Raw genomic sequence first — 25727 nt, 5'->3', positions numbered from 1 at the left:
TTCTTGCTCACATGTCATCACCCAGGCCTTCTGCCACAGGAGGGATGGGACGCGTGGTGAGCAGAACCCCTCTTGGGGGCAGGGGTCAAGTCTAGAAAAGAAACCGATACAGGATAGCAAAAGAGGTGATGTTAAAATAAACTAGAACAGATGGGCCAAAATTGTACTTAGAACGGACTCTACCATATAGTCTTTGACAAAGATGATTGAATCACGAAGATTTCTTTTCCCAAGTAACATAGGCACTGACATGCATGCTCCCAGAGCAGTCGGATGGAGGCACAGCCATTGTAAGAGCTCTTTTTCCGATGGAGTGAGAGACTGAAAGAGGAACTGGGTTGAGGAATTGGATTTTAGAATTAATAATTGGATGTTTAAAATTGATGAGCAAACATTTCACCTAAAATGGTGATTAGGGTGATAAAAGGAGGGTTAGGGTGATAAAAGGAGGTGCCGTCTCAGATACAGGGAAGATTTTCCTAAGAGAGCCCCAGGGCCCGTGGTAATACATTTGAAAATCTTGCAATGATTATTTTCTGCAGCGACAGAGGTTAGTAAAGGTGACCCGAGGCAAGGTAAGAAGGCAGGAGGCAGTACCCACGATGAAAGGCAGAAGTTGGAGAGCCACTCACTAACGTGAACCTGCTCGGAAGCTGCTGCATTGTTTTGACGAGCGTAGGGTTCTGGAGGCTTCAGAAAGCTGGGAGCTGCCTGGTTGATTCCCAGGACCAGCTTCATGCTGAGCATTACAAGGAACAGCTGAGAGCCGCCCGGGTATAGTGCTGAGTGCCTCACAGGAGCTGGTTAACAGCGGCTTGGAGGGCCTTTTTCATCTCCGCTTTACTCAGGAGATGGGGAGCTCCATTGCCTGAAGTCTACAGCTCACGGTGGCACCGCTGAGCTTGCATCTAGGCAGGCTGCTTCTGGAACCCATGTCTTAATTTGATGGACGTGAAAAAGAACCATAGGATCAGCGTTGCTCATGAACATAAACACAAAAAAACTAAGTAAAATCTTAGCAAATAGAATCTAGCAGTATATTAAAAGTGTAAGCAGCAGTAGCAGCTTATGGTCCCAGCAGCAAGGAGATGGTTTGGTGTTAGTAAATCCAGTCACAGATTAAATTATATTATTAGATCAGAGAAGAAAACAGTCATTTTGACAGATACTAAAAAGACATTAAAACCCTGGCAGGCATTCCTGATAACAGCTCTAAGTAATAGGGGCTGTTTCCTTCACCTGATAAATACCACCATGTATTAGTAGCCAGAGTGTGGCTTGAGAGGTGAAAAATGTGAGATAACCCCATTAAAACAATGGGGCTGTGATGAGGCTGCCTCCAGCAGCTCCGCTGTTCTCACTGTTCTCGAAGGCCTTTCTGGAAGTACAGTGCGTACAGCTGGGATCATTGGGCAGGAGGAGCATCGGTATGTCTTCTCAGGAGATAGAACCTCCAGAAAAGCTTCTATAATTAAGAAGAGTACTCAGTAAGGAGCCTGGTACAGAATCCTACAAAGAATCAGCAACAAATGATTGTGCTTTAGTAATGAGCACAATGTGGCACTGGGCTGTAACGTGCGCCACGCTGTTCTCTGTGGTAAAGGTGGGGTTTGACATCGGTGTGAGAGGATGAGTCCGTTAGTGGATAGGACTGGGAAAATTGGTTTAGATGGTTCCTTTTGGGAAACAACCTGGTAGGAAAACGGGAGTCAGAGCAGAAGTTGGTTCAGGGGAGCAGAACAATACAAATTATCAGTGAACGTACATGGAAAATTAAACTTTTGAGGAATCCGATAAGTGCAACGTAAGTAACACTGGATTTTTTGCCTACATGATTCGCAAAGGTCTTCTGACCCTTCCGTGTTTGTACAGGGGAATTTAGGGAAGTGCGCGTGTGGCAGTTGGGCTCATCTAGCTGGAAGTATGTGTCCTGAAAGTATAACCATTTCCCTGGCAAATTCTTCCTTGAGAATTGTATTCTTTAAGGACAGGTTCACAAAGATGTGCTGAAATATCACCCTCGGTAAAAATTTGAATCAGGCTAAATCAGTCTGCATGAAACATGTTAAATTATGGTATTTTTGTACAACGGACTATTGCGTGACCATTAAATGTGTCTGTGGTGTAGTAAAAACGCTTGAACATAAGACACCATGTGAAAGTTTTATTCACTACGGTGATCTGCAGACTGTGTCCCATGGGCCACATCCAGCCCTTCACCTGTTTTCGTGTGGCCCTTGAGTTGAATGGTGTTGTGTTTTTAATAACTGGAAAAAAAAACCCTCAAAAGAATAATATTTTGTGATGTGTGAGTATCCAATGTAATTTCATTGTTCACAGAGAACATTTTGTTAGCACTCAGTCACGCTCGTTTTGGCTGTACTGTCCGCAGGTGTTTTGAGTTATGGGGCATGAACGAGCAGGTGCAGCACAGAACCACCTGACCCACAGAACTGTGATACTTGCTACCTGCCTGTTATAGAACATGTGTCCCAGCTCTTGCTTTATTAAATGCAAAATCTAGAAGAGATTTAGATGGAAAATCCAATCTAGATGGAAAATCCAGCAAGGTGCTGTGAAGGTTGATTTGTATTGTCTCACATTGTTCTGTGTTGACATTTTTTGCACAAGCTCGTATTACAATTACTTTTTAAGAAACCAAATTCCTCTGTCAGAGTAGAAGATCACTTACTTATTTTTGATACTTCCATTGGTCCTTTGTCCTCTGGCTAGAAATAATCACCTGCCCCCCCATTCAGTTCTTTATGTAGCCCTCAACCTATTAAGAATGGTCCGTGGATTAAGATGACCCATTAAAAATGTGGGGCAGATCTTTCCATTCAGAAGAAGTTTCATACGTGCTCGGTTGAGCACCAGCTGCGTTGGGGACACGGCTCTCTTTGTGGAGATGTTGTTCAGACCCTCTCTGCTCAGCTCAGAGCTGCGGGACCTCCCCGTGGCTCTGCATAAATCCAGATGTCCTGCATGTTCTGGGGGATCTCTCCCAGACTTCTGACCCTTCTCTGTGCCCCTGGACCTTGTAGGCAGTTTGGGAAAGCCTTTGGGATCCCATTTCACAATAACGTTTACAAAGCATTAAAGGAAATACATATGGTCACAGAGTTAATTGGTTGATAAAAATGCACGTCAAAATATTAAATGTAAATTTGTGGTGCAGTGGATGTAATTAGGCACTAAATTTGGGATAGTGGATCTAATAACGACTATAATTTTGAGTAGTTGTAAGCATGTATGATATTTTGGGGTATCTGCAACAACTATAATTTGTTGTGCAAATAGCTATGATTTTCTCTTCAAAGTCACCACAGTGTTCATAACTACTGTGGTTTTTGCCTGTGCTACTTAATGCAATATTTCAGTTTGAGGTTAGTAGGAATTAAAACATACCTATTTTTCCCTTCTGAGTTAACACATTCCCAAGGTTAGTGACCACCGGCCTGATCCCTCTGCCCTTCCAGCCTTCTCTAATATAATATTTGTCTCATGGACTCAGCTTTAGCTTTTTTGCTGTGCTCAGATACGTCAAGCCCATTCCTACCTCAGGACATTTGCACTTGCTCTCCACGGATAGTTGCTGTTTCCTAGATTGATGTATGGTTGGTTAGGTCTTTACTCAAGCGCTCCCACCTCCTATTAAAATAGCCTGCACTCTATTGCTCTTCCGTCACCCTGCATTGTTTCTGTTCGGTGCACCTGTCACTGTAATATCGAATATCCACATTTCTCCCGTTAGAACATTTGCCCCACGAGGGCAGAGACATGATCTATCTATCCCCAGTGCCAGGAACGTGCCAGCCACAGAAGAATAGGCATCAGTAAATGACAACTGATTGAAGGTTCTTGGCTGTGGTCATAATTTTAGTCAAATATGCCTGTTTGTTTCCTGCATTTGGGTCATGTTTATTTTTCATTTAGAAACTAGACGTGAAAAACCCCCAAGTGCCACCAGCCTGAACACTGAGCCCCGGGGCAGCCGATCCCAGGGTGTGACAGGTTTGTGTCCTCACACCATGCATGTCAGTATACCTTCACAGACCGTGTCTTTTCATCCCCCTCGTTAGGAACCGGTGGTGTTCTGTGGGTGGCAAGCGGCTGCTCTCCCGATGGTGGCTGGTTGTGGCAGGAGAAGTGGCTTGGCTCTCTGAGGGCCTGAGCAGCCTGACAAATGTCAGTGCATTTGCCAAGAGGTTTTTAGATGATCATTTAAAAAGATTGTGGGTGTCGTACATGACTGTGCTGCCCACTCACACAATTAAAAGCCTGATGTTGGCAAGTGGACCTCACGTAAATCATTGGATTGTGTCTCCCAAGCTGACTTTATTAAATTGACTAAAATGCCGGATTTGTATTTCTTCTTCTATCTCCCGCTTTCCTCTCCCTCCCCCTCTCCCCACTGCTTCATCATGTGCCCCTCTGAGAGCTGGTAGGAGGTTCTCTGAAAGGCGCATTTGACAAATAACCTGGACCCCTGCTTACCTGTTCTATTCTTATTCTTACTCTACATAGAATAGAATGAGGAGTTAGAGCCCCTCTTGGACCCCATCCAAGGGAAAAGTAATGACTGGTGTATGGAAGAAGTGTGGTGAGTTGGTGGCTCCTTGTGTCGGGCGTTGGGGGCAGCGTGGAAGCCTTTTCGTGTGGGGCAGCACAGGTGGATGGCAGTCAGCGGCGGCTCGTCACAGACCTCCTGGCCTGTGTTCCTCACCCCGTGGCCTGCTCGCCTCATCACGTTACAGGCAGGACTGGGGGAGGGACAGAGCCCCGAAGGCCACTCACAGGCATGGCCCGCACACCAGGAGATTCAACCTTGACTCTGGCACCAGCTTTGCTTACCAGCACCAGCTGGTGGCAGGGTGTCCTCTGTCACCACGGGGCCACCGGGGCCCGAATGCCGAGAGGTGTTGTCCGGTCATAACAGGAATAATCGGGGTTCACAAACTGCCATTGACCACTTTCCCATCCGGGCTGGGAACCTGTGTGTCTTCGAGCCGTGGGCAACCTGACTCCCTCCCACGGCGCATGTGGTGGGACGCCGTGTGCTCCTCGGCCCTCCCCCCCCCCCCCGCACCCCCTGTCGCTTCTACCTGTAGCCCTTGATGTACTGTCATCCTGTCACCAGCAGGGTCTCCACTTCAGATGCTGCCTCCTCTGTCATCCTGTCCTCCTCCTGGTCCCTGATGCCACTGTTCTGGACCCCACAGCGCCTCCGCCCGTCTTGCCCTCCCTTTTCCCTCTCACTGGGCATGACTCCTCGGTCTGTTGCCCTCCTCCCTGACTATCCCATGGCCCCAGGCACATCAGGACCACCCCTGGTTCAGGCCAGCTCTCCCCTGCGTGGCCTTGCACCCAGGAGGCTGGCATGGCTGGACTCAGACCCCAGAGCACTGGCTCCTTCACTTCAAATTATTGAGCGCTCACTCTGGTGGACCCCCGGGTAGCCCACTCTTAGCCCCTCCATGCCTGTTCTATACCCCTCTTCTCCGACTCCTAGCACCTCCCTGCTTCCTCACCCTCAGCAGACTAGCCGCCTTCTGGGTTCACTGAGAAAAGGAGAAAACATTGCAAAGAGACCTCCTGACCACTCCCCCACTGGCTACACCCCCCTCACTTCATTTCCCTTCCTCTCTGGTGCGGCAGCTTGGCCACCTGCCCTCCTGCTGGGGGACATTACTCCGGACCTGTCCCTTCTCTACTGGGTCATCCTCATTGTCATCCAAACACGTTAGAATATTTCCTGCCAACACCTCGTGTCTTTTAACAATTTCAGACCGTTGCATGCGCATCACCTTGTCATGTGTTCCCTCCATAAATGTGTCTGCACTCGGGTAGGTGTGTGATGCTCAGGAACTTGTGCCATGGCATCAGTTGCATCTGGAAATAGAATCTGGGCTACCCAGAAACTGACCCCCACCCCCAGGCCTTTTCAAAGCTAACGAGTCTCCATCTGCCTGCTGCACAACCCTGTGTGAAGACTGATGAGTAAAAGCTAAAGCTGACTGTAACCCATCCCTTCTTGTGCGTTTGAGGCCCTTGGCGTGCCCTGCTTTGTATTAAAATACTTTTCCTCTCCCAGGACATGGGCAAATTTTGCCTCACGTACGAGGCCTCCATGACCCGGCTCTTCCGCGAAGGGAGGACGGAGACTGTGCGTTCCTGTACCACTGAGTCATGCAACTTTGTGCTCGCCATGGTGGACCCCACCCAGACGGTAATGTGGCCCCAGGCTGAGAGGTGGTGTGTGCACCTTCTCCAGGGGTGCTGGATTCGGCTTCTCTCCCTGCCTCCTTTCAAGGGAACTGAATGTGGTCAGGATGTGCACAGAGAGGTTAACATTTGTACATTTTCCTGATGTCTCCAAATCTGCTTGGATTCCTTACGAATCTAAACTAGACTCTCACCCAGCATGGAGAGGCATGGGACTTGGTGCAGTGGGACAGTCTTAGGAGCTGATGGGTGGGTGGGGAACCTGGAACCATGCCCTGGAACCTTCTGCGTGGGGCTAATGGAGCCCACGGCCCACATTCAGGCCCCCTGCACAGGCTCGGGGCTTGAGTTTCCTCCACACTGCCTTTGAGCATCCTGGCAGAAGCCTGGGAGGTATGCTATCCATTCGTTCTAAGGAGCAGGGACGACTCTGAGTTCTGTAAACTGCTGGCCACACAGCTAGGACGTGGCAGAGGCCAGATCTGCACCCAGCAGGCCAGGTGCACATTGCAGGTGGCGGGGGAGATGCTGGGTAGGGTGCTCTGCTCTGAGGAAACTTTGTTCCCAAGGACTAAGGCTTTTGATTCTTTGGAAGATATCAGTAGGTGTGAATGAGGTGTGCTGGGCAGGCTGCACATGGCACCAAAAGTGCGTCTCCACCGTGCCCCCCCCGCCGCCCCCAGCCTCTGGGCCACCCCATCGGCAGCATGCATCTGGGGAGGGGGCAGCTGGTCAGTGGGGCTTCTGCTGTGGCACTTCTGCTCTGCACGTCTCTCCCAGAGACCCCCTGATGCCTGCTTTTATGGTGCTGTCTGGCCATTGGAGGGAAAGGCCTGGTACATGCATCCCGCACGGTGACGTGAATCTCCCACCCTTGGCTGCTTAGGTGGAGCAGAGACTCAAGTTGTTCCAGATTGCATCCGAGAAGCATCAACATCTGTACCGCCTCGCCATGACTGGCTCTGGGATCGACCGCCACCTCTTCTGTCTTTATGTGGTTTCCAAATACCTGGCCGTCGATTCCCCCTTCCTGAAGGAAGTAAGTCCCCTCTGTGAGTGGCAGCTCACCTGGCTTTATTGGCTAACTGAATACTAAGTCAGGGCAGCCTCACAAGTGGGAAACAGCCCCACAAACAGGTTTTTGGGCTAAACTGTCATCATGGTGTCAGATCTGAGCTGTGTCCCTTCAGCCCCCGGGAATGCTTTGTGTTGGGTTTACCCTCCTGACCTCCTAGACACAGATAACCTCGAGTATGGATCATAGTAAGATGTGCTCAACTAATTAGGAAGTGATGAGCTCTTGCGTATTTATTGCTCTTTTTTTTTTTTCTTTAAGGTTTTATTTATTTATTCATGAGACACACAGAGAGGCAGAGACATAGGCAGAGAGAGAAGCAAACTCCCTACAAGAAGCCCCATGTGGGACTCGATCCTGGATGCTGGGATCACCCTGGGCCGAAGGCAGATGCTCAGCTACTGAGCCACCCAGGCATTCCTGTCACTCTTGTTTGTTTTTTCACTCTTGTTTTTTAAGAGAATGTCATTTTAAGTTATAAAATTTAATTTTTAGGCACGACTGGGTGGCTCAGTGGGATCCTGGGATCGAGTTCTGCATAGGGCTCCCCATAGGGAGCCTGCTTTTCCTTCTACCTAAGTCTCTGCCTCTCTCAGTCTCTCATAAAGAAGTATACAAAATTGGGCAGCCCCAGTGGCGCAGTGGTTTGGCGCCTCCTGCAGCCCAGGGTGTGATCTTGGAGACCCTGGATCAAGTCCCACGTTGGGCTCCCTGCATGGAGCCTGCTTCTCCCTCTGCCTGTGTCTCTGCCTCTGTCTCTCTCCCTGTGTGTGTCTCTATGAATAAATAAGTAATATCTTTAAAAAATAAATAAATATACAAAATTAAAAAAATAAATAAAATTTAATTCTTAATAATGTTCTGCTTAACAAGCAGCTTGCAAAATTCCTGAAAATGAGCTCCAGCACAGCACAGCCCCCTTTCCGAATCTTAGTGAACCTGCTCCCTTTTCAGCTGGTGTTGGGCCTTCCAGTCCACATGTCCTCATCTGCCCTGTGCCCTCTACACACACTCTGCCCTGAGCCAGCAATGCTTTCAGGGACACAGGCCTCCGGTGTCTGAGAGCCCAGAGACCCCTATCCTGTCTCCCACTGGGGCGGCGCAGGGACAGAAGCAGACAGCTCTGGGAAAAATGTCATTAGAGCATCATCTTGTTTTACTCAACAGGTCTTATCAGAGCCTTGGAGATTATCGACCAGCCAAACTCCTCAGCAGCAGGTGGAGCTGTTTGATTTGGAGAGGAATCCGGAGTATGTGTCCAGCGGAGGGGGCTTTGGGCCGGTGAGTGTCTGAGTATTGATGTACATGGAACTGCACATCCAGAGACAGGACGTCTGCCTCCGCTTCATGTCTCCCTGGACTTTGAGCGGGAGTAACATGAGCACCCCTCGTGTTACTTTGTTGAGTGCCTTGCCCCCTCACCCCCCACCCCAGGGAATTCTGCAGGTTATTAATGCTATTTTGTATTTAAAATGTGAGAGGGTGCCATTTTCACATCATCCTCACCCCCCCCCATGTTAAACTTCAACTTACTGGTTCTATAGGTTGCTGACGATGGTTATGGTGTATCGTACATCCTTGTGGGAGAGAACCTCATCAATTTCCATGTATCTTCTAAGTTCTCCAGCCCTGAGACCGTAAGTACAACATGAAGGCCCTTTTCTAAAGACCAGAGTATTTTTTACTGTTTTCTTCTTAATTTGACAGAAAATATCAGTTCAACTGTATGCTCTTACTTGGTGGGGACATTTTCAAATAAATGAAACTTTAAGTTCTTTCACCTAATTTTACTTCATTGCTATTTTTTTTTTAAGACTTTATTTGAGGGCAGCCCGGGTGGCTCAGCGGTTTAGCGCTGCCTACAGCTCAGGGCGTGATCCTGGAGACCCGGGATCGAGTCCCACGTCGGGCTCCCTGCATGGAGCCTGCTTCTCCCTCTGCCTCTCTCTCTCTCTCTCCTCTCTGTGTATTCTCATGAATAAATACATAAATAATCTTGAAAAAAAAAGACTTTATTTGAGAAAAAGAAGGAGCACATGTGTACCAACGAGGCAGAGGAGGGACAGAAGGAAAGGGAGAGGGAGAAGCTGACTCCCCACTGAGCAGGGAGCCTGATTTGGGACTCAGTCCCAGGACCCTGAGATCATGACCTGAGCCAAAGGCAGATGCTTAACTGACTGAGCCCACTGGCCGCCCCTCTCTAACCTAGTTTTAAAGAAATCATCTTATTTGGTTGCAAATATTTGTTTTTGCCCATAGGAATGGTTTTAAATCTCTTTTTGTTTTTTTTTTGTTTTTTTTTTTTTTAATTTTTATTTATTTATGATAGTCACAGAGAGAGAGAGAGAGAGAGGCAGAGACTCAGGCAGAGGGAGAAGCAGGCTCCATGCACCGGGAGCCCGATGTGGGATTCGATCCTGGGTCTCCAGGATCGCGCCCTAGGCCGAAGGCAGGCGCCAAACCGCTGCGCCACCCAGGGATCCCTGGTTTTAAATCTCAATGTTGGAGTGCTCATGTAACTCTCAGACTCTAATGTTGGAGGGTGGACTGTGGTCAGTGTGCACATGGAGAGACATACCATATAAGATGAAGGACGGTCTTTGGTGTTCTCTGGGTGTGGAACCTCTTTCCTTGCATGGCATGCTTAATTCTTGTTTCTCTTCTGCCTTTCTACATTGTATACTACCTGAAAGCATTGCCAAGTTCACTGTTAGCAGAGAGGATTGGAATCCATTTATTGTCGGTTTTTTTATTTTCTTTAAGATTTTACTTATTTATTCATGAGAAACACAGAGGCAGAGACACAGGCAGAGGGAGAAGGCTCCCCAGGGAGAGCCTCATGTAGGACTCAATCCCAGGACCCCAGGATCACAACCTGAGCCAAAGGCAGACACTCAACCACTGAGGCGCCCCTATTTATTGTGCTTTATGTAATGCATTGACCCTTGGGGAGGCCTTAAATCAAGACCACACCCACACAAACATATATAAATGATTATCTCTGGGAACCCGCAGCATTTCTCCAGAAAGTGGAAATTCACAATGAAGCTGTTAGGTCAAAGCTTAGAGCACTGACAAAAAGGAATGTTTGTTCTTTGCATCAGGTTATAAGTAGAGAAAGGCTCAAGTGTGGAGATTTCCAGGTCATAACATGTGTTTTGTGTTTTTGTTTTTGTTTTTGTTTTTAAATGAAAGGACTCGCATCGCTTCGGGAAGTACCTGAAACAGGCCATGAGTGACATCATCAGTTTATTTGGGTTCAGCTCCAACTCCAAAAAATAATTCCATTAGAGCCGCCGTGAAGGAAAACGAGCTCTTCGGATAAAAACCAAATGAAAAATAGCTGTGGATCCTGATCGTAGTTCAGGATGAAAAATTGCTCTACAAAACTCAGAAGTTTTCCTTCCAAGGGTTTGATGTTTTTCTTTGTACAGAACAGTAGGTCTCAACCATGTGAAGTAAAACTCCACTACTTCCTGGCAAGTCCTGACTTTGAGAAAGTTTGATAAAATCCCCTCCCCCCAACCCCCCCCCCGAAAGCTTTTGCATCTTCCTGGGCTTCCTGAGGGACGAAAATATGATTGAGCTAATTAAGGGAGTAGTGGGGTTGTGACTTCACACATTGGAAATGCGAGTGGCACGTTTCCTTGGTGGTGACCAAATACCTGGTACTTAAACGGGCATTTACTTTAACCGGAGCTTGTTTTGTTCAGAGAGGAAAGCATCTGAGCTTTGGAGATGGGGACCTTTCGTAGCTGATGCATATATAATGCACTAACTGAAACGCTGTGCTTTTGGAAACCGTTTTTGTTGCTGTGGGTAACCCTGTCCTCATTTGCCTCTCCGTGCTTGAAGCAAGTAGTATGCCACACATGTTTAGTTTTACTGACTGAGCAAGTTGTCAAAACCCAGTGCCTTAACAATGCAGGGCCCTAAGTGAAAGGGAGACCATGGGGAAGATTTACTGTATCGGGTCTGCAGGTAGAATCATGAGTGTCTTAACTCCCTTCCAAGTTTATGGAGTGGGTGACCTGAAAAAGTGTTTCCTATGGTTTCCTTCCCCCTAGAAAGACCAGTTCCCTCCTGAGGGCAGCTGGCCTGGATCCCCCCCAGTCAGACCACCTTCTTCGTATCATTAAGCAACAAAAGAAAAGTGTGTGTGTGTGTGTGTGTGTGTGTATACACACATGTATGTGTGTGAGAAATGGGGAGTAAGGGATGTTGTGGTTAAATGTGAGGTGTCTGGAGCAGTTGCTGCAGAATGAAGGGTAAGCTGTGCCTCAGGATTGCTGCTTATCCAGGCTGACAGCAAGGAGGGCATGACGTTTACCACTGATGAAGGAACAAAGCTTGAGAAATAGAAATAACCTCAGAATGGTCAGGAGAGTGCAGTGCCAGCAGGCCCTGGGAGTGCTTCCCAGTCCCACCTGGCAAGAGAGAACCACGTTCCTTCCCAGAAGAGATGGAGGTAGATGGACATGGTAGGCCACATCATCTCGGTGACTGATGAAGATGCTGTGGGTGACAGGTGCTAGGTTGAACACAGTCTGCCCTTTAGATGGGTGTGCCTTTATTGAAAGTGTCTGAGTGACCAAAAAGCAATTATGCACTGAGTTGTCTTCAGTATTTAATGTAAAAATAAAGCATCATGGAATGAAAAGACCCACCACTGCCTCTGGGCTGTAATGACAAGCTTAGCTGTCCATTTTTAAAACTGTGTATTTATTTTTCTGACCACTTTGTTCTGATGGGGTCGTGCACTCCAGTGATACAATGACCAGGCTGGACTGTTGGAAGAGAGAGGGGCGCTTGCTGCAGAGCACATGTGTTTTATTTCCATATATGTTGTCATGTAAAAATCCCACCTAAATGGGCCAAAGATTTTTTTTTTCTCTTAAAAGCAAGAAGGAATGAAAATAGACAAAAAAGCTAAAATGAAAACCAACAACTATGCTATCAACACCCCCCAGCCCCCATTCATCTGTGGTTCACAGTTAAGGAGGTTGTGGGGGGAGGAGCCCACTCTGCCCCAGGGCAGGCGTGGCTTCCAGTCAAAGCTGGATCAGCCGCATCAATCCTGTGCTATTGACCACTGACCTTAGTGTTCACATGTGAATTCAAACGTTGACGTGTAGCACTTAAACATATTTGGGCTTGTTTCTCAGGTTTAAATATTTCAAATGTAATTAATTGTTTTAACCAGTGCAGTTATCAATGCAATTTTATATTTCCTAAAAGAAGGAAGAGTGGGTTTTTATTGTACATGTTGAAAAGAAGAGGGAAGAGTATTATGTATTTAATTTAATTTGGAATAAGCCATAGTCTTAAAGAGCTGTGGTTTGAATTTGTTATCTTGGGCTGTCCACTGCATGTAGATACAATATGCTCTTTTGGATGTAAATCTGAGAACTGCAGTATGAATGTTATCATTAATAAAACATTAATCCCAGTTTTTGTTTCTGGCTCTTTTGTTATGTGAATAAGGAGGTAGCGCTGATGCTGGAGACAAAAGGTGAGAGACTACAGGAGGTTTGCACAGATGGCCTGGCCTGGGCAGAGTGACCTGGCTTAGAAGGGAAGCTGCGGAGTTGGGCTGTGGTTTCCACTCTACGTTTATGCATTTGCTCCCTGTCCCTGTGCCTGGAACAGTGTCCAACACGTAGTAGGTACTCAAATATCTGTTAAGTGGATGCACAACATTACCTTTCTCAATAGTCTTTATTGAGCACCTGCTGTGTGCTAAGCTCTGCTCGGTACAATGGGGACCCCAGTTCTGGCTACAGTGGAGATCGAATCCAGTGGGAGGAGAGAACCAAGACAGCCATTCAGAGGACCTTCAGCGTCCTGAGGCAGATGAGAGGATCATGTGTGGGCAGAGGTAGCTGGCTGAGAAAGGAGGATTTGAGTGGAGGTCTGAGTAACAAGACAGCTGGCTTTGGCTGATCCAGCAGAGCTGAAGAGCATCTAGGAGTGTTGAGGAGGTGCTGGGCCTTCGAGTCTGGCTGGCTTGTGACTCACACTGGAGAGCTGTGCATGCTTCATGCATGGGAACTGCTCTGTAAAAATATGTGAATGGTATGGTCTTGCTCATGCTATTCAAGCTAATCAGATTGTTTTTTGTTTTTTAACGAGGGCTCTTCAGTTTATTTCAGCTGCCTTTAGTTTGGGTAGCCCAAACTGCGTTCTCAGCCCTGCCCTGAACTCAACTGACTTTAACCATGATGCGATTATTTCAGCCCTAAAAGAAGTGAGGCCATCGGCCCTGTGAGGCCCTGGAAACGCCTGGAAAGATACCCAACTGAGGAAAGTGTCTCCTTTGGCGGGCAGCACCACTGGAATGGCACAGTGCTTAAGGGATCTTCAGCTCTATCTGTAGCATTTCAATATCTCAATAGAGTCATTATTCAATGCAATGAATATGCTAATTTTGATCTGAACAAGTGAGGCTGGTCTGGGCGCCTAGGTTTCCTCAAGTGAACCTAGAGCCCAGGCCCCAGGAACCTCCTTCCTGGCCCTTCCCCCACAGCCCCGCCCCCCGGCCCGAGGCCCCGCCCCCCTGCGTGGCCCCGCCCCCCCGTGCCCCGCCCTCAACCGCCAACCGCCGCGGGCACGTGCGGGCCGGCTCCAGCCGGCTCACCCCGCCCCGCTCCGCATCCCCGCTCGGCGCCGCAGCAGCCCCGCGGCCCAGGTGCGTCCCCCGGGGAGGCCTGAGCCCGCGCCCCTCGGCCGCCGTCGGGTCTGCCCCTGGGCCCCGGGCCCGGCCTAGGGGTCTGCAGGCCGGGAGGGAAGGTGGGTTCCCGGTAGGCTCCTCGGGATGGAGGGACCCCCTCTCCCCGCTCCGCTCCTCGGGATGGAGGGTCCGCCCCTCGGGATGGAGGGACCCCCTCTCCCCGGTCCGTCCCTCGGGATGGAGGGTCCGCCCCCCCGGGATGGAGGGACCCCCTCTCCCCGCTCCGCCCCTCGGGATGGAGGGTCCCCCGCCCGGTCCGCCCCCCCGGGATGGAGGGACCCCCTCTCCCCGGTCCGTCCCTAGGGATGGAGGGACACTGCCCCCCTCCCCCAGTCAGACCCTCTGGATGGTGGACTCACCCTCCCTGGCCCTCGGGATGGAGAGACCCCCTGGGGATTCCGGGGCGGACCGCCCACCTCACCTGGTGTGTCCTTGCAGGTGCTCGGCTCCAGGCCGGAAGGAATCCAGTGGCTAGGGGTGTGGGGCGATGCCGGCCCGAGGTCCTGGCAGTGGACATGGAGGAGGCCCCTCTGCTTAGCAGGATGTCCAGTCCGGAGGAGGAGATCGTGACAGACCTTTTCAGTGCCGAGAATCCGTTTGTTTCTGAAAGCCTGACCCTGAAGCCCCCGGTAGTGGTGAAGCACGAGGAGGACGAGTTCCACGTGTTTAAGGATGCGTATCTGAGCTCTGCTGACCCCAAAGAGCCCCTCCTGCACGTGTTCAACCCCCCGCTTCACGGGGACTGTGAGAGTCAAGTCAAAGTGGAGCTGGTGGTGGAGGACAACGACGAAGAAGAGATGCTGGCGGAATACCCAAGTCTCCCCGAGCTCCCCCCACTGGAGGACGCCGTGCTGCCCGTGGCCCCGCAGCCGCTGCCACCACTGCCGCAGCCCTACAACGTGCACTTCCTGTCCTCCCTGCTGGCGCCGCATAGGAGTCCTGCTGTGGTGCCGCTGGGCGCCTGGGCCCGGGAAGGAGCTGCCCACCCCGGTGTCCGGGTGATTCCAGTAAGATCCATGTGGCAAGTAGGCCCACGACCTCGGTGCCCCGCCCAAGATAGAGAAGTGAGACCATTGGCTCAGGCCAAGATTCCCCTCTCCAGCCTTTCCACGCGTCACTAGCATCCCTGGTTGGATGCACTCATTCCAGCTGAGCACCTCCCTTTGTAAGCCTGGTGTTGACTACCCTGCCAAGCCATTGTCCCTGCAGGAGATGAGGTCCTGGGCAACTGGTTCAAAGTAGCCTAACACTGCAGAGAGCATGCAGCAGAAGAGGGAAGCAGCTAGAAGTGTGTGGCCCTGGGCCTGTTGCTATCACTGGGTTTAGGAAAGAAGCCTCATTTGTGTTTCCCAGTCACTAGTGGGGGAAAAAATGCAATGCAATTGTGTTTTCGTGAAATCAAGACATGAGAGCTTCTCTCTGCTAATAAGGGATTGTTCCTTAACCATATGTAATATAAATCAGAGTCTACGTGAATTCCTGCTAATTTTACCCTAACTAGTGTCTTTAGCTATCATCACTGGTGATTTTCTGCTTTGTTCTTGCTGAACCTAAACAAATCAATTTTTAAAGGAAACGATCCCAAGGGTATGTGTATTGGCCCTCTAAGGGGGCCTGGTTTGAAAACCTAGATTACTTAGCCACAAAATCATTGTAGTATTAAGTTAAACCTACACAGAGCACTTTGGAGTTGGTGTTGGATGACTGTAGCCTGACTTCAGGAATCAGCCAGAGCTTCAGGAGCTGAAATTTCTGCCTTTCTGGTTCTCCTTTCATGCAATCACTACTCTTTAGTGTAAAGGAAAGCTGGAGAGGAGAGGCTAGACTTCAACCACCCTCGCAGTTTGACATAGAGGAACCCTAGAGCTCACCCAGTCCTACCAGCCTTCACCCACGATACAGGTCTTCCTTGAATCTTTTTCAAATGGCTTGAAATGGCCCCCGCTCCATTTTGCTTCCAGGCCAGACTTGGGTTCTTGGCACCTCTTGCCTGTTGGGCTTAGTATGGCTGCCTTCCTGTACAGAGTGGACCCAGTGAGAATTTACCAGAACAGGAATGGAACTAGCTTATGTCAAAATCATAAAATTCTCTTTTAATGTAATCCAATTTTAACAGAATGTCCAGTTAACAAAATAGAGGAGAGGGTATTTGCCTATTTATTTGCTTTTTAAATATTTTATTGCCTATTTCCTAGTTAGGTAGTAAAATGAAAAAGATACAGCATGAACATGTTTATCATTTAAACAGAATGGGATTATTTTTTAGTAAATACTGAGAATGAATTGCTAATTTCCTTTTTCTAGAAATTCATTCCCACGTTGACCTTTATTTCTATCTCTTCTGTAAAAATGGGACTTTGCTGAGTATAAGTAGTTTGCATGCGGCTGAGTTGATAAATTTACTATGTAAGTACTTGTTAGTTACAGAGTGGTAAATTAGATGTAATAAACTCAGATGGCTGTGCCTGGTAAGTTCCTCAAAGCAGAAAGCAGAATAAAATTTAAAATTTTCTCTTTTCTATAAAATTTGAATTATCAAAATAAAACCATAACTTGAAATACAGCTAAACCTTCCTCTTTTTGAAGATGTATACCTTCCTGCTAGTCTGCTGTGCTAAGGAACCTACCAGTAATTATTACCTGTGTGGGTTGCCAATCTCACTGTTCCACATCTCCGTATTCACAGCCATAGCTATACCTTAGAAACATTGTTACCTGAGCTGGGATTTTATATGAGGTCTGCAGAATGCAACCCTACAATCACTGTCTTCTTGGAAGGACCCCAGGACCTGGCTCTCCTGTACTCTGCAAACGGGCACTCTGGGCAGGTTCAGGAAGGCAGGGACAATGCAAAGTGTGGGTTGGATACTGTTCCCAATCCTCCTCATGTTCTTAGCAAACTTTAGAAGGAATCCTCACAATTTTGGAACGCTCAAATCTGATGGTAATTTTTTTTTAACCACCGAGTCTTTCATTCTTAAATTCCATTAATTTTCAGTACTATCACTGGCATTTCACCCTCTGCTGATTTCACTGTGCGTCACTGAGTTGGCTGTTGTTGGAGAAGATGGCTTAGAGACAGAGTTGGCAACTCTCCTTGCCCTCAGCATTTCTTATTAGTTATCATCCTGCCACTCAGTCAGGAAAGCGCTACCATGTAATTGTAAGTTTTGCTGTAAATACATTATCAGTATCACTGAAACATCTGCCGGGATTGTAGGCTTCTTGAGAAAAAACCAAAACAATCATTTGGAACATTTAATACAACTTAATGAGCATGCTCTAAGAATGGTGAGAAAGGATCCACATTTGAGGCCACTTGGGGGAAGGTCCCACAAGACTGCCAGCTCCTTTAGAGTGGAGGGCTGTTGAGTAGCTTGAGAGGCACCAAGGCAACTGGGACGTCTTCTTAGTTCCTTACACAGTGTGTTTGAGACAGCATGAGCACCACATCAAAAAATCACACCTTCACACTTTGCAGACAGGTCGCTTTGGTTCTCAGGGTCCTTAGTTCCTGGAGAGTCTGATCAGATGACTTATCACCCTCCTTGTTGTGTTCCTCCCCCCCGCCCCCTCCAGGGTGAATAATAGAGAAGAAGTAAAGGTAAGGATGCTATTTACTTTTTTTTTTTTAGATTTTATTTATTTACTCATGAGAGACACAGAGAGAGAGAGACAGAGACACAGGCAGAGGGAGAAGCAGGCTCCATGCCGGGAGCCCAACGTGGGACTCGTTCCCGGGTCTCCAGGATCACTCCCTGGACTGACGGCAGCACTAAACCGCTGAGCCACCGAGGCTTTCCGCTCTTTACTTTAAAAACATAACTTTGGGGATCCCTGGGTGGCTCAAGTGGTTTGGCGCCTGCCTTTGGCCCAGGGCGCGGTCCTGGAGTCTCGGGATCCTGGCATGGAGCCTGCTTCTCCCTCCTCCTGTGTCTCTGCCTCTCTGTGTCTTTCATAAATAAATAAATAAATAAATACATACATACATACATACATACATACATACATAAATACATAAATAAATACATAAATAAATACATAAATAAATAAATCTTTAAAAAAACATATAACTTCTACACAGAATTTTCTCTAGTTTGCAACTGTGAAGCCCAGGTCCACAGTGTGGTTTCTAAAATAATTGCTTTTTTTAGGTGGAAATAAAGGAAGCAGGTGGTACAATTATAAGTAACAATCCGGAGGAAGCAGCTTTTCAGAACCCTCTTGGCCCTGAATCCTGTTGCAAGTTCCCCTCATCACAAGAAGCAGAAGACACCTCTGGCTGCTCTCACAAGAAAGACTCTAACCCAATGGTAATGATGCCCAAGAAAACGTGTCTCGCTAACATTATCTTAAATATTTGACTCTGATCATTGCTAAGACCATAGGAATTGTTGATTTTGGCCACTGGTTTTCATCCTATTTACTTGAGTCCACATTTTTGGTTGCATCCATCAAAAGCAGAATGTAATTGGGGCCTTCCCAATGCTCTGTTCACTTCTGAAATTCTCATTTCTCAGGTATTAACAAACCAAACAAAGATTAGAACATTGCTGTACTTGCCGAGGAGAGGAACCACAAGTCCCCTTGGCAGTGCAGACTGGGGTGGGCCCAGGGGTGGGGCAGCCTGCAGAGCTGCATGGTTTGGCAGATGGGGCTGCTTCCTGTCCCGTCTGCCCTCAAATTCCTGATTATACCAAGTGACACTTGCGTGAGATAGTCTATTACACATGTGGTTCATGTGATTGTTTGGCATGTTTGTGTTTTCATGTAATCCTCCCGTCAGTACTATAGCCTAGACATTATTTTAATCTACGTTTCATAGATAAGAAAACAGAGATGCTACCTGGCCTGCTTGTAAGTGGTGTATCTGGGGCTCCTGGTCTGAGTATGGTGAGGACTGGGAAGGAGGGGCCCAGAGGATCGGGCCCCATCTGTCCTCTGGCAGAGTCCAAAGAACCAGAGATTGCCTTTTCCTTGGTAGCTCGTTATTCCAAGAAAGGTAGCCTAGGCTGTAAGGCACATACTTTAGGAAATATTTGAAAATGAGCTCATCACAGACTTTGGCTCAACTGTGGCATATGCCAGTACCTGCCGCTCTGTCTGTGGTTCTGCTCAGGTGCATGGGTTCCGAGAGCAGAGCTTTTCCAGGATACCTGGACCAGGTGAGCAGGATGAGAACTTTTCCAGTTATAACAGAGTACTGAGTAGCGTGTGCTCGCTCTTGGGGCAGGGGGTAGGGTGGGGGACGCCCAGGCAGAGCCCAGGAGAGCCTGCTCTTGTGCACATGTGTACGTGTGCATGTGTATGTATGTGTGTGGCTATAGCTTTGTGCACGTGTGTGTGTGCGTGTGTAGGTATGTGTGTGGCTATAGCTTTATGTTCTAAATACAAATAAAATGCCAACCAAACACGAATACTGGCCTCTTATCCAATGTCAGGGTGATCTAAAGTTTTGACCCAGTGATCAGCACTTTGTTAACATAGTCTCTACGTGTGTTATTCTGCTAACATCGATCCTTTATGCTTATTTGGGCTTTCCTGTCTGGGAAACCCTAAGGCAACCTGAAGTCCGAGACCGCAGCTTCTTTGGGTATCTGTGGCTTTACCATCAGAATTAGAAGCTGTGTGTGGGCAGAAACCATGACTTCTCTTGCCTTCATATTCACACCTCACTGCCTTGGGTGAGATGGCACCCGGGGCGGGGGGGGCTTTGCTTGACCTGTGTCTTTGACTGACGGACTCACCTGGCTCACTAAGGATTTATTTATGCTCAGAATCCAACTAGGTGATCTGAGAAAGCCAGTCAGCCCAGGAAAACTGATATGGCTTCTTAGAATCTTCCAGTTCTTGGATTAACCTTTCTAAACTGTACTTGTAGGAAATAAAATAAATGGACATTAAAAAAAACCCACATGTAAAATAATAATACATAGCAGGAAAGAGTAACGTAAAATAAAAGATTATTTATTCTAAGTCTGTGACCAGTTCTAGGGATGGTGTCGAGGATGAAGTCTTTCTTACAGTTAACTGGATCTAATGGGACTGGGGTTGGGCAGATCCACGTACTCTTCATTCACGCAGATGGTGGAATATAAGGATGGCGAAGGAAGCTTTGGTGCATAGTCACCCCATCCTTACCCTAAATCTCCGTGGGCAGCAACCTGTAGAGGAAGGTATGAGCAGGAACTTGTATTCACACACTGAACACATCTCACAAAGCACTTCCTGGGGGATTTTTGCCCTGTGAGACATGGAGTAAGAGTAGAGTAAGAAATGGAAAACAGTTCTTCATCTTGCTATTTTTTTTCCATTGAAACTTAAATTCTGGATTAAAGTTATTTTCTCAGATTTAAGTTTATTTAGGTTCATATTACTGGATATCTTTTAAAAATGAAACCTGATCATTATTTTTCATTTTAGGTGATATGTCAGTTGAAAGGGGGTACACAAATGCTGTGTATAGACAATTCTGGGACAAGAGAACTAAAAGCACTTCATTTGGTTCCTCAGTATCAAGACCAAAATAATTATCTACAGTCAGGTACAGAGTACATTGATTAAAAAAAATATGTCATATTTGATATGTAAGTTGGTAAGTGAATATGTTTGGCTTTGTCTATAGAGTAAAAGTAAATAGGCAGTTAGGTTATTAAAAAGGCAATTTGGCAAACTTCAGAGCCCTTATGAGTGAACTAAGAATAGAAACAAAAATCTTTATAGACTAATTTATGTACATTGTGTTCTTGAATAGTTACCCTATGCTTCCTTCCCCTAGCTGCAGAGAGCCTTGTGATCCTAACAAATGATTGCTTTTACCAACAAGTGGATATGCCTAGAAGGGACTGGGGTTGAAATATCAGCCTTTCCCGGATTGGGTGGGTGGGGGGGTTAATGGTTCAGGTGTGGTGTTTTTTTGTCTGTTCTTTTGTTAAGATTTTTTTTTTTAAAGATTTTATTTATTTATTCATGATAGTCACACACACAGGAGAGAGAGAGAGAGAGAGGCAGAGACACAAGCAGGCTCCATGCACCGGGAGCCTGATGTGGGATTCGATCCCGGGTCTCCAGGATCGCGCCCTGGGCCAAAGGCAGGCGCCAAACCGCTGCGCCACCCTGGGATCCCTTTTGTTAAGATTTTATTTATTTACTCATGAGAGACAAAGAGAGAGGCAGAGACATAGGCAAAGGGAGAAGCAGGCTCCATGTAGGAAGCCTGATGTGGGACTCGATCCCGGAATCATGACCTGAGCCAAAGGCAGCTGCTCAACCACTGAGCCACCCAGGCGCCCCTCAGGTGTGGTTTAAATTATATACATTCAAATGGAAACATTTTCATATAATCAGTGAGAACGATGATTATGCTTTAATCACCATGACTTTGAAATAAGTATATCAAATGCTGATTTTCTTTGCCATTCACTCAGAAACATCCTTAAACAGGCATAATAATACATGACCTATAAGTACATAATTATCCTCAAATTACTTATAAATGATAAATGAAAGAATAAATAGCATAAGTTTAGGATTGTGTTTGTAAAAGTTAGACCCTAATTCTTGAAAACTAAGCATCTCTATATGGATTATATACATAATCATGTAATTCTACATCTTGAGTTAATCAGCATATTTTAATTATCAGATATTTTGCTGACCTTGCCAATGATTTATTTTTGTTTTACTTTTTGTTGAAGTATAATTAACCTACCACATTATATTAGTTTTATGTGTACAACAGTGGATTGACGTTTTATACATTGGGAACTGAATGCAGTAAGTCTTACCATCTGTTGCCACACAAAGTTGATACAGTATTATTGACTATGTTCCCCATGCTGTACTTGCCTATAATTTAGATCAATATTAAATACAGATGTCATTTCAGTGGAACTTTGGAGTTCAAGGCTATAGGAAATATTGCAACTCCTACCCCATCCTGATAGTCTCTTTATTCAGGACCATAACATGCCTTCAAGGCATTTACTTTCCTGTGATGCAGAATCAGGATTGGAGCTTTGTCTTCCAGGAGACCTTGGTCCAGTCCCACCATGGATTTTCTGGCTCCAGTCCCTGTAGGTCAGAGTGGCATCAGATCCTCTGCACAGGCAGAGAAGGCTTCTTTCCTAATTCCCTTCCTTCTGGAACATGACAAAATCCTCATGCCTTTAGGTCCACAGAAGGAGAGAGTTTATACAATGTTCTCTAAATCTCCTTCCTTGTCATAGAATCATACCCCCCCCCCACTAGGTACATATGAAATACCAGCATAAAATAAATGCATCTTGTTACCGAAGTCTCAAGGTAACATCACTCAAAGGATGCATAAGCCTGGAGCAGGAAGTGTGTTCAGCTGGTAGGGGATTTGAAACACTAAGACACATTTCTTCCTCAGCTTGGACTTATTGAACATGGAGGTTTGCAAGGCCCTGCATATCTCAGGAATGTTTTTCACTGCACCCTTAGACCAAATATCAATCAGTTCCAGCAGTTAAATAGTTTTGGGTCCAAATAGCCCAATAAGTATTTACCTCCTAGTATGTTAGTAACCATTTGAAAAAAAGAATGCACATAAATTGAAAGTAGTTCACATGATGTCCAACAGATGTCGCTGTGCTTTCCTTGACTGTGTGACCATGACCCTGTGGTGAGTTCACTGATGCGCCTGCAGGCACCCAGACACAGTCATACAGTTTGGGAACCTGGACACCTGGCAACAGTTTCGTTTTTAGTATAGTAGGCTATCCCTAAAAGCTTAAGTTAAGCAGTTTTATGGCCAAGAAAAAAGGGTGGTAATAACTTAAAAAAAAAAAAAAAACATGACTCAAAAAGTTTTACAGAATAAAAAAACAAATAGGATCAGGATATGTTTAAATTATTTTGCACATGATAAATCCCTGATACATGATCATGTTTGTACTTCCATGTGCAAGCAGAAAAGGAACAATATATGTTATCAATTAATTTTAATTGTCTTCCTTACAGATGTCCCTAAACCAATGACTACTTTAGTAGGAAGATTTTTGCCAGTACCAGCAAAATTAAATCTCATTACACAACAAGTGAGTCATTGTTTTAATAAAAAAAAAAAAAAAAAAAAAAAGTACATTTGGGCATTATTTTCTCTTAAAATTTCAATTGTTGAAGTTGGAATTACTCAGGAAACATAATTTATCCTGTTTTAAAATCAATGGTAAAACCTTTTCCAAGTATTCAGTAGCTTCCCCACGGTGTCAGACGCTGGGTGTTGGGAGGGAATGGAATGATTGCAGACAAGTTCTGGGCCTGCCAGGTGGGGCCGCCTCGCCCTTCCCCACAGCCTCCAGACCACCTTTCTGCCTCCTCTACGGCCCTGCTGTCTATCCACCAGCATAAATCTCCCATTTGGTGTAGAGCCTTCTTCAATGGTCACAGCATTTCTGCGTGTTTTGGTTTGTTTGTTTGCCTGCATCCACAGGAGTAGAGATCTCATGAGTCTAGTTTGTCTCTGTAAACTGAGAACTGGAACCAAACCTGGCACTTACAGGACATTCACATGGAGTGACTTTCGCTCAATAGGGCAGGCGCTGGTCGGAGCACTTGGACTACATCAGTGAGCTAATAATGCTAAATGATCCCCCTGAACAAAAGCAAAAGCAAACACGTGACTCTACCCCCTGCAGCTTGCGTTTTAGTGTGGGAGACAGACAATAGGCAAATCTAGTCCATAAACTATATTATATGCTAGGAGAGCAGGGAATGGGCATAGGGTACAGAGGCTCTGTGAGAGGAAGGCAGAATACAGGTTTAAACGGACCAGTCACAGTTGGCTGCATTGAGAAGGTGACAGTTGAGCAAAATCCTGAAAGAGAGGAGAGGGTGAGCCGTGTGACTGTCACATGGAAGAGCACCCCAGGCAAGCAAAAGAGCACAACACAGGGTCAGCCTGCTGTGAAAACAGCAGATAGTGATGAGGGGGTCAGGGGGAGGGGATGGAGTGAGCAAGAGGAAGGGAACAGAAGGTGAGGAAGGATGGATGTAGATGGCATTTAAAGCCTTGAGATAAGAAGGTTGTGGGGCAGCAGGTATAAACAGTCAGATGTTAGTCAAGTGAGTAAATAAATATTTCTCAAATGATAAGGTTAGCCAGGAGGGCAAAGAGTATTGATCAGTGCAGGAGATCCTAAGCTGTGATCCCCTGAGCACCTGACGCAGAGTCTTGCAGATGCTGCACACAAGCCTCCTGCCTTCTGGCTGCCTCCACTCCACCATCTTCCTTTCTTCACTGTGTCAGCCCCAACCAGAGAGACCCACTTGGACTTGCTCTTGCACATCGCAAGGTCCCTTTGGACCACAACTCCTGTCTGTCCACCACCTCCCCATCTTTTCTTGGCTGTTATTCCTGGCCTCATGTCGGGTGCTTCTGACTTCTTACCCTTGAAGCAACCACTTTAGGAATGCATTTGCTGCTTTCTTGCCAAACTTCCAGTTCTGTATATATATTTCTAAGTATTTTATTTTTAAGTAATTTCTGCACCCCACATGGGGCTTGAACTCATAACCGAGAGATCAAGAGTCACACATTCCACCAGCTGAGCTGACTAGATGCCCCCAAAGTCTGTATTTTTTAAGCATGTAATAATGACTCACACTGTGGTGCACGGACCAGGAGCCTGGGCATCATCTGGAAACTTATTAGAATGCAGGATCTCAGGCCCTGTCCTAGACTCGCTGACCCAGAATCTGCGTTTTTGCGAGATCCCAGGTGATGTGAGTGAGGAACCCTGCCTTGGAGTTCACGTCTTTACTCCTAAGTGGCCAACCTTTGCTGAAGAAGGTCATGGGTTCCAGGATAAAGCTGCTCGAGATTTACTACCTATGCCATACTTAAGACAACTCTTTTTCTCTGCTTTATTTTGGGGCTAAATAAGCAAAGGGGAAAGGAGAAATTGTACCTGGTTTATCCAAAGGATTGCCTCGATCCTGAGAACTGTGAAATCCCTTCTCTAAAACACTGCTCAGGTTTTGACTGTCACTGGGGACATAGGCCTGATAGGTGTCTGGTGATGGGAAAGAGGAGGTTTCAGTAATTTGTGAATGCTTCCCTCCTGTAAATTGAGTGAGGAGGGCAGAGCTCCACACGGAAGGGAGGGACCCCTGGGGTGAGGCTCCCCGGAGGGACAGGGCTTTGTGCTGAAGGGCATGGACCCAGGGTGGCTTCTCAGTGTTTTCCAGCCCTACAGACAGTGATAACACACAATTTAACAAGAGGCAGAAGAGAAAAAAATGAGTAGGATGAATAAAATATTTGTTTTTCCAGGACTGTACTTTTTAAGTTTTTTTTTTTTTAATTTTTTTATGTATTTATGATAGAGAGAGAAAGAGAGAGAGGCAGAGACATAGGCAGAGGAAGAAGCAGGCTCCATGCACCAGGAGCCCGATGTGGGATTCGATCCCGGGTCTCCAGGATCGCGCCCTGGGCCAAAGGCAGGCACCAAACCGCTGCGCCACCCAGGGTTCCCCACTTTTTAAGTTTTAAGTAATCTCTACACCTAACATGGGGCTCGAACTCAAAACCCCAAAATCAAGAGTCACATGCTCTTCCGACTGGACTGGCCAGGTGCACCCGCACCCCCCCCCCCCCCCGCTCCCCTGCAAGACTGTACTTTTTATATAAAGCTTACTTTTAAATTTCAAGTGTTCAGGGGAGGAATTTCA

General features: G+C 46.8%; 2 protein-coding genes across 15 annotated transcripts in view; both read left to right on the top strand.

The window, feature by feature from the left end:
• The window catches only part of CPT1A (carnitine palmitoyltransferase 1A), a 57097-nt gene extending 44348 nt beyond the window's left edge, over positions 1 to 12749 (top strand). The window contains exons 15-19 of the mRNA XM_077862729.1: positions 6095 to 6229; positions 7112 to 7264; positions 8468 to 8581; positions 8845 to 8937; positions 10496 to 12749. Coding sequence (XP_077718855.1) covers positions 6095 to 6229; positions 7112 to 7264; positions 8468 to 8581; positions 8845 to 8937; positions 10496 to 10582 — 582 coding nt within the window. The 3' untranslated portion in view covers positions 10583 to 12749. The remainder of the gene's footprint in view (positions 1 to 6094; positions 6230 to 7111; positions 7265 to 8467; positions 8582 to 8844; positions 8938 to 10495) is intronic.
• Positions 12750 to 13890: 1141 nt separating this feature from the next.
• Positions 13891 to 25727, top strand: part of TESMIN (testis expressed metallothionein like protein) — a 40739-nt gene continuing 28902 nt past the window's right edge. For 8 of the 14 annotated variants that reach the window (XM_077862703.1, XM_077862708.1, XM_077862712.1 and 5 more), the window contains exons 1-5: positions 13935 to 14089; positions 14469 to 15055; positions 18185 to 18343; positions 20454 to 20574; positions 23016 to 23092. In XM_077862703.1, the coding sequence (XP_077718829.1) occupies positions 14546 to 15055; positions 18185 to 18343; positions 20454 to 20574; positions 23016 to 23092 (867 nt within the window). In that variant the 5' untranslated portion in view covers positions 13935 to 14089; positions 14469 to 14545. Of the gene's footprint in view, positions 14101 to 14468; positions 15056 to 18184; positions 18344 to 20453; positions 20575 to 23015; positions 23093 to 25727 lie in introns of all 14 variants that reach the window. The other 6 variants (XM_077862699.1, XM_077862701.1, XM_077862705.1 and 3 more) reach the window with 6 other exon arrangements.

The sequence above is a fragment of the Canis aureus genome, chromosome 21, assembly GCF_053574225.1.
Source record: "Canis aureus isolate CA01 chromosome 21, VMU_Caureus_v.1.0, whole genome shotgun sequence".
NCBI classification, from domain to species: domain Eukaryota; kingdom Metazoa; phylum Chordata; class Mammalia; order Carnivora; family Canidae; genus Canis; species Canis aureus.
This window is presented reverse-complemented; position numbering and strand designations above follow the sequence as displayed.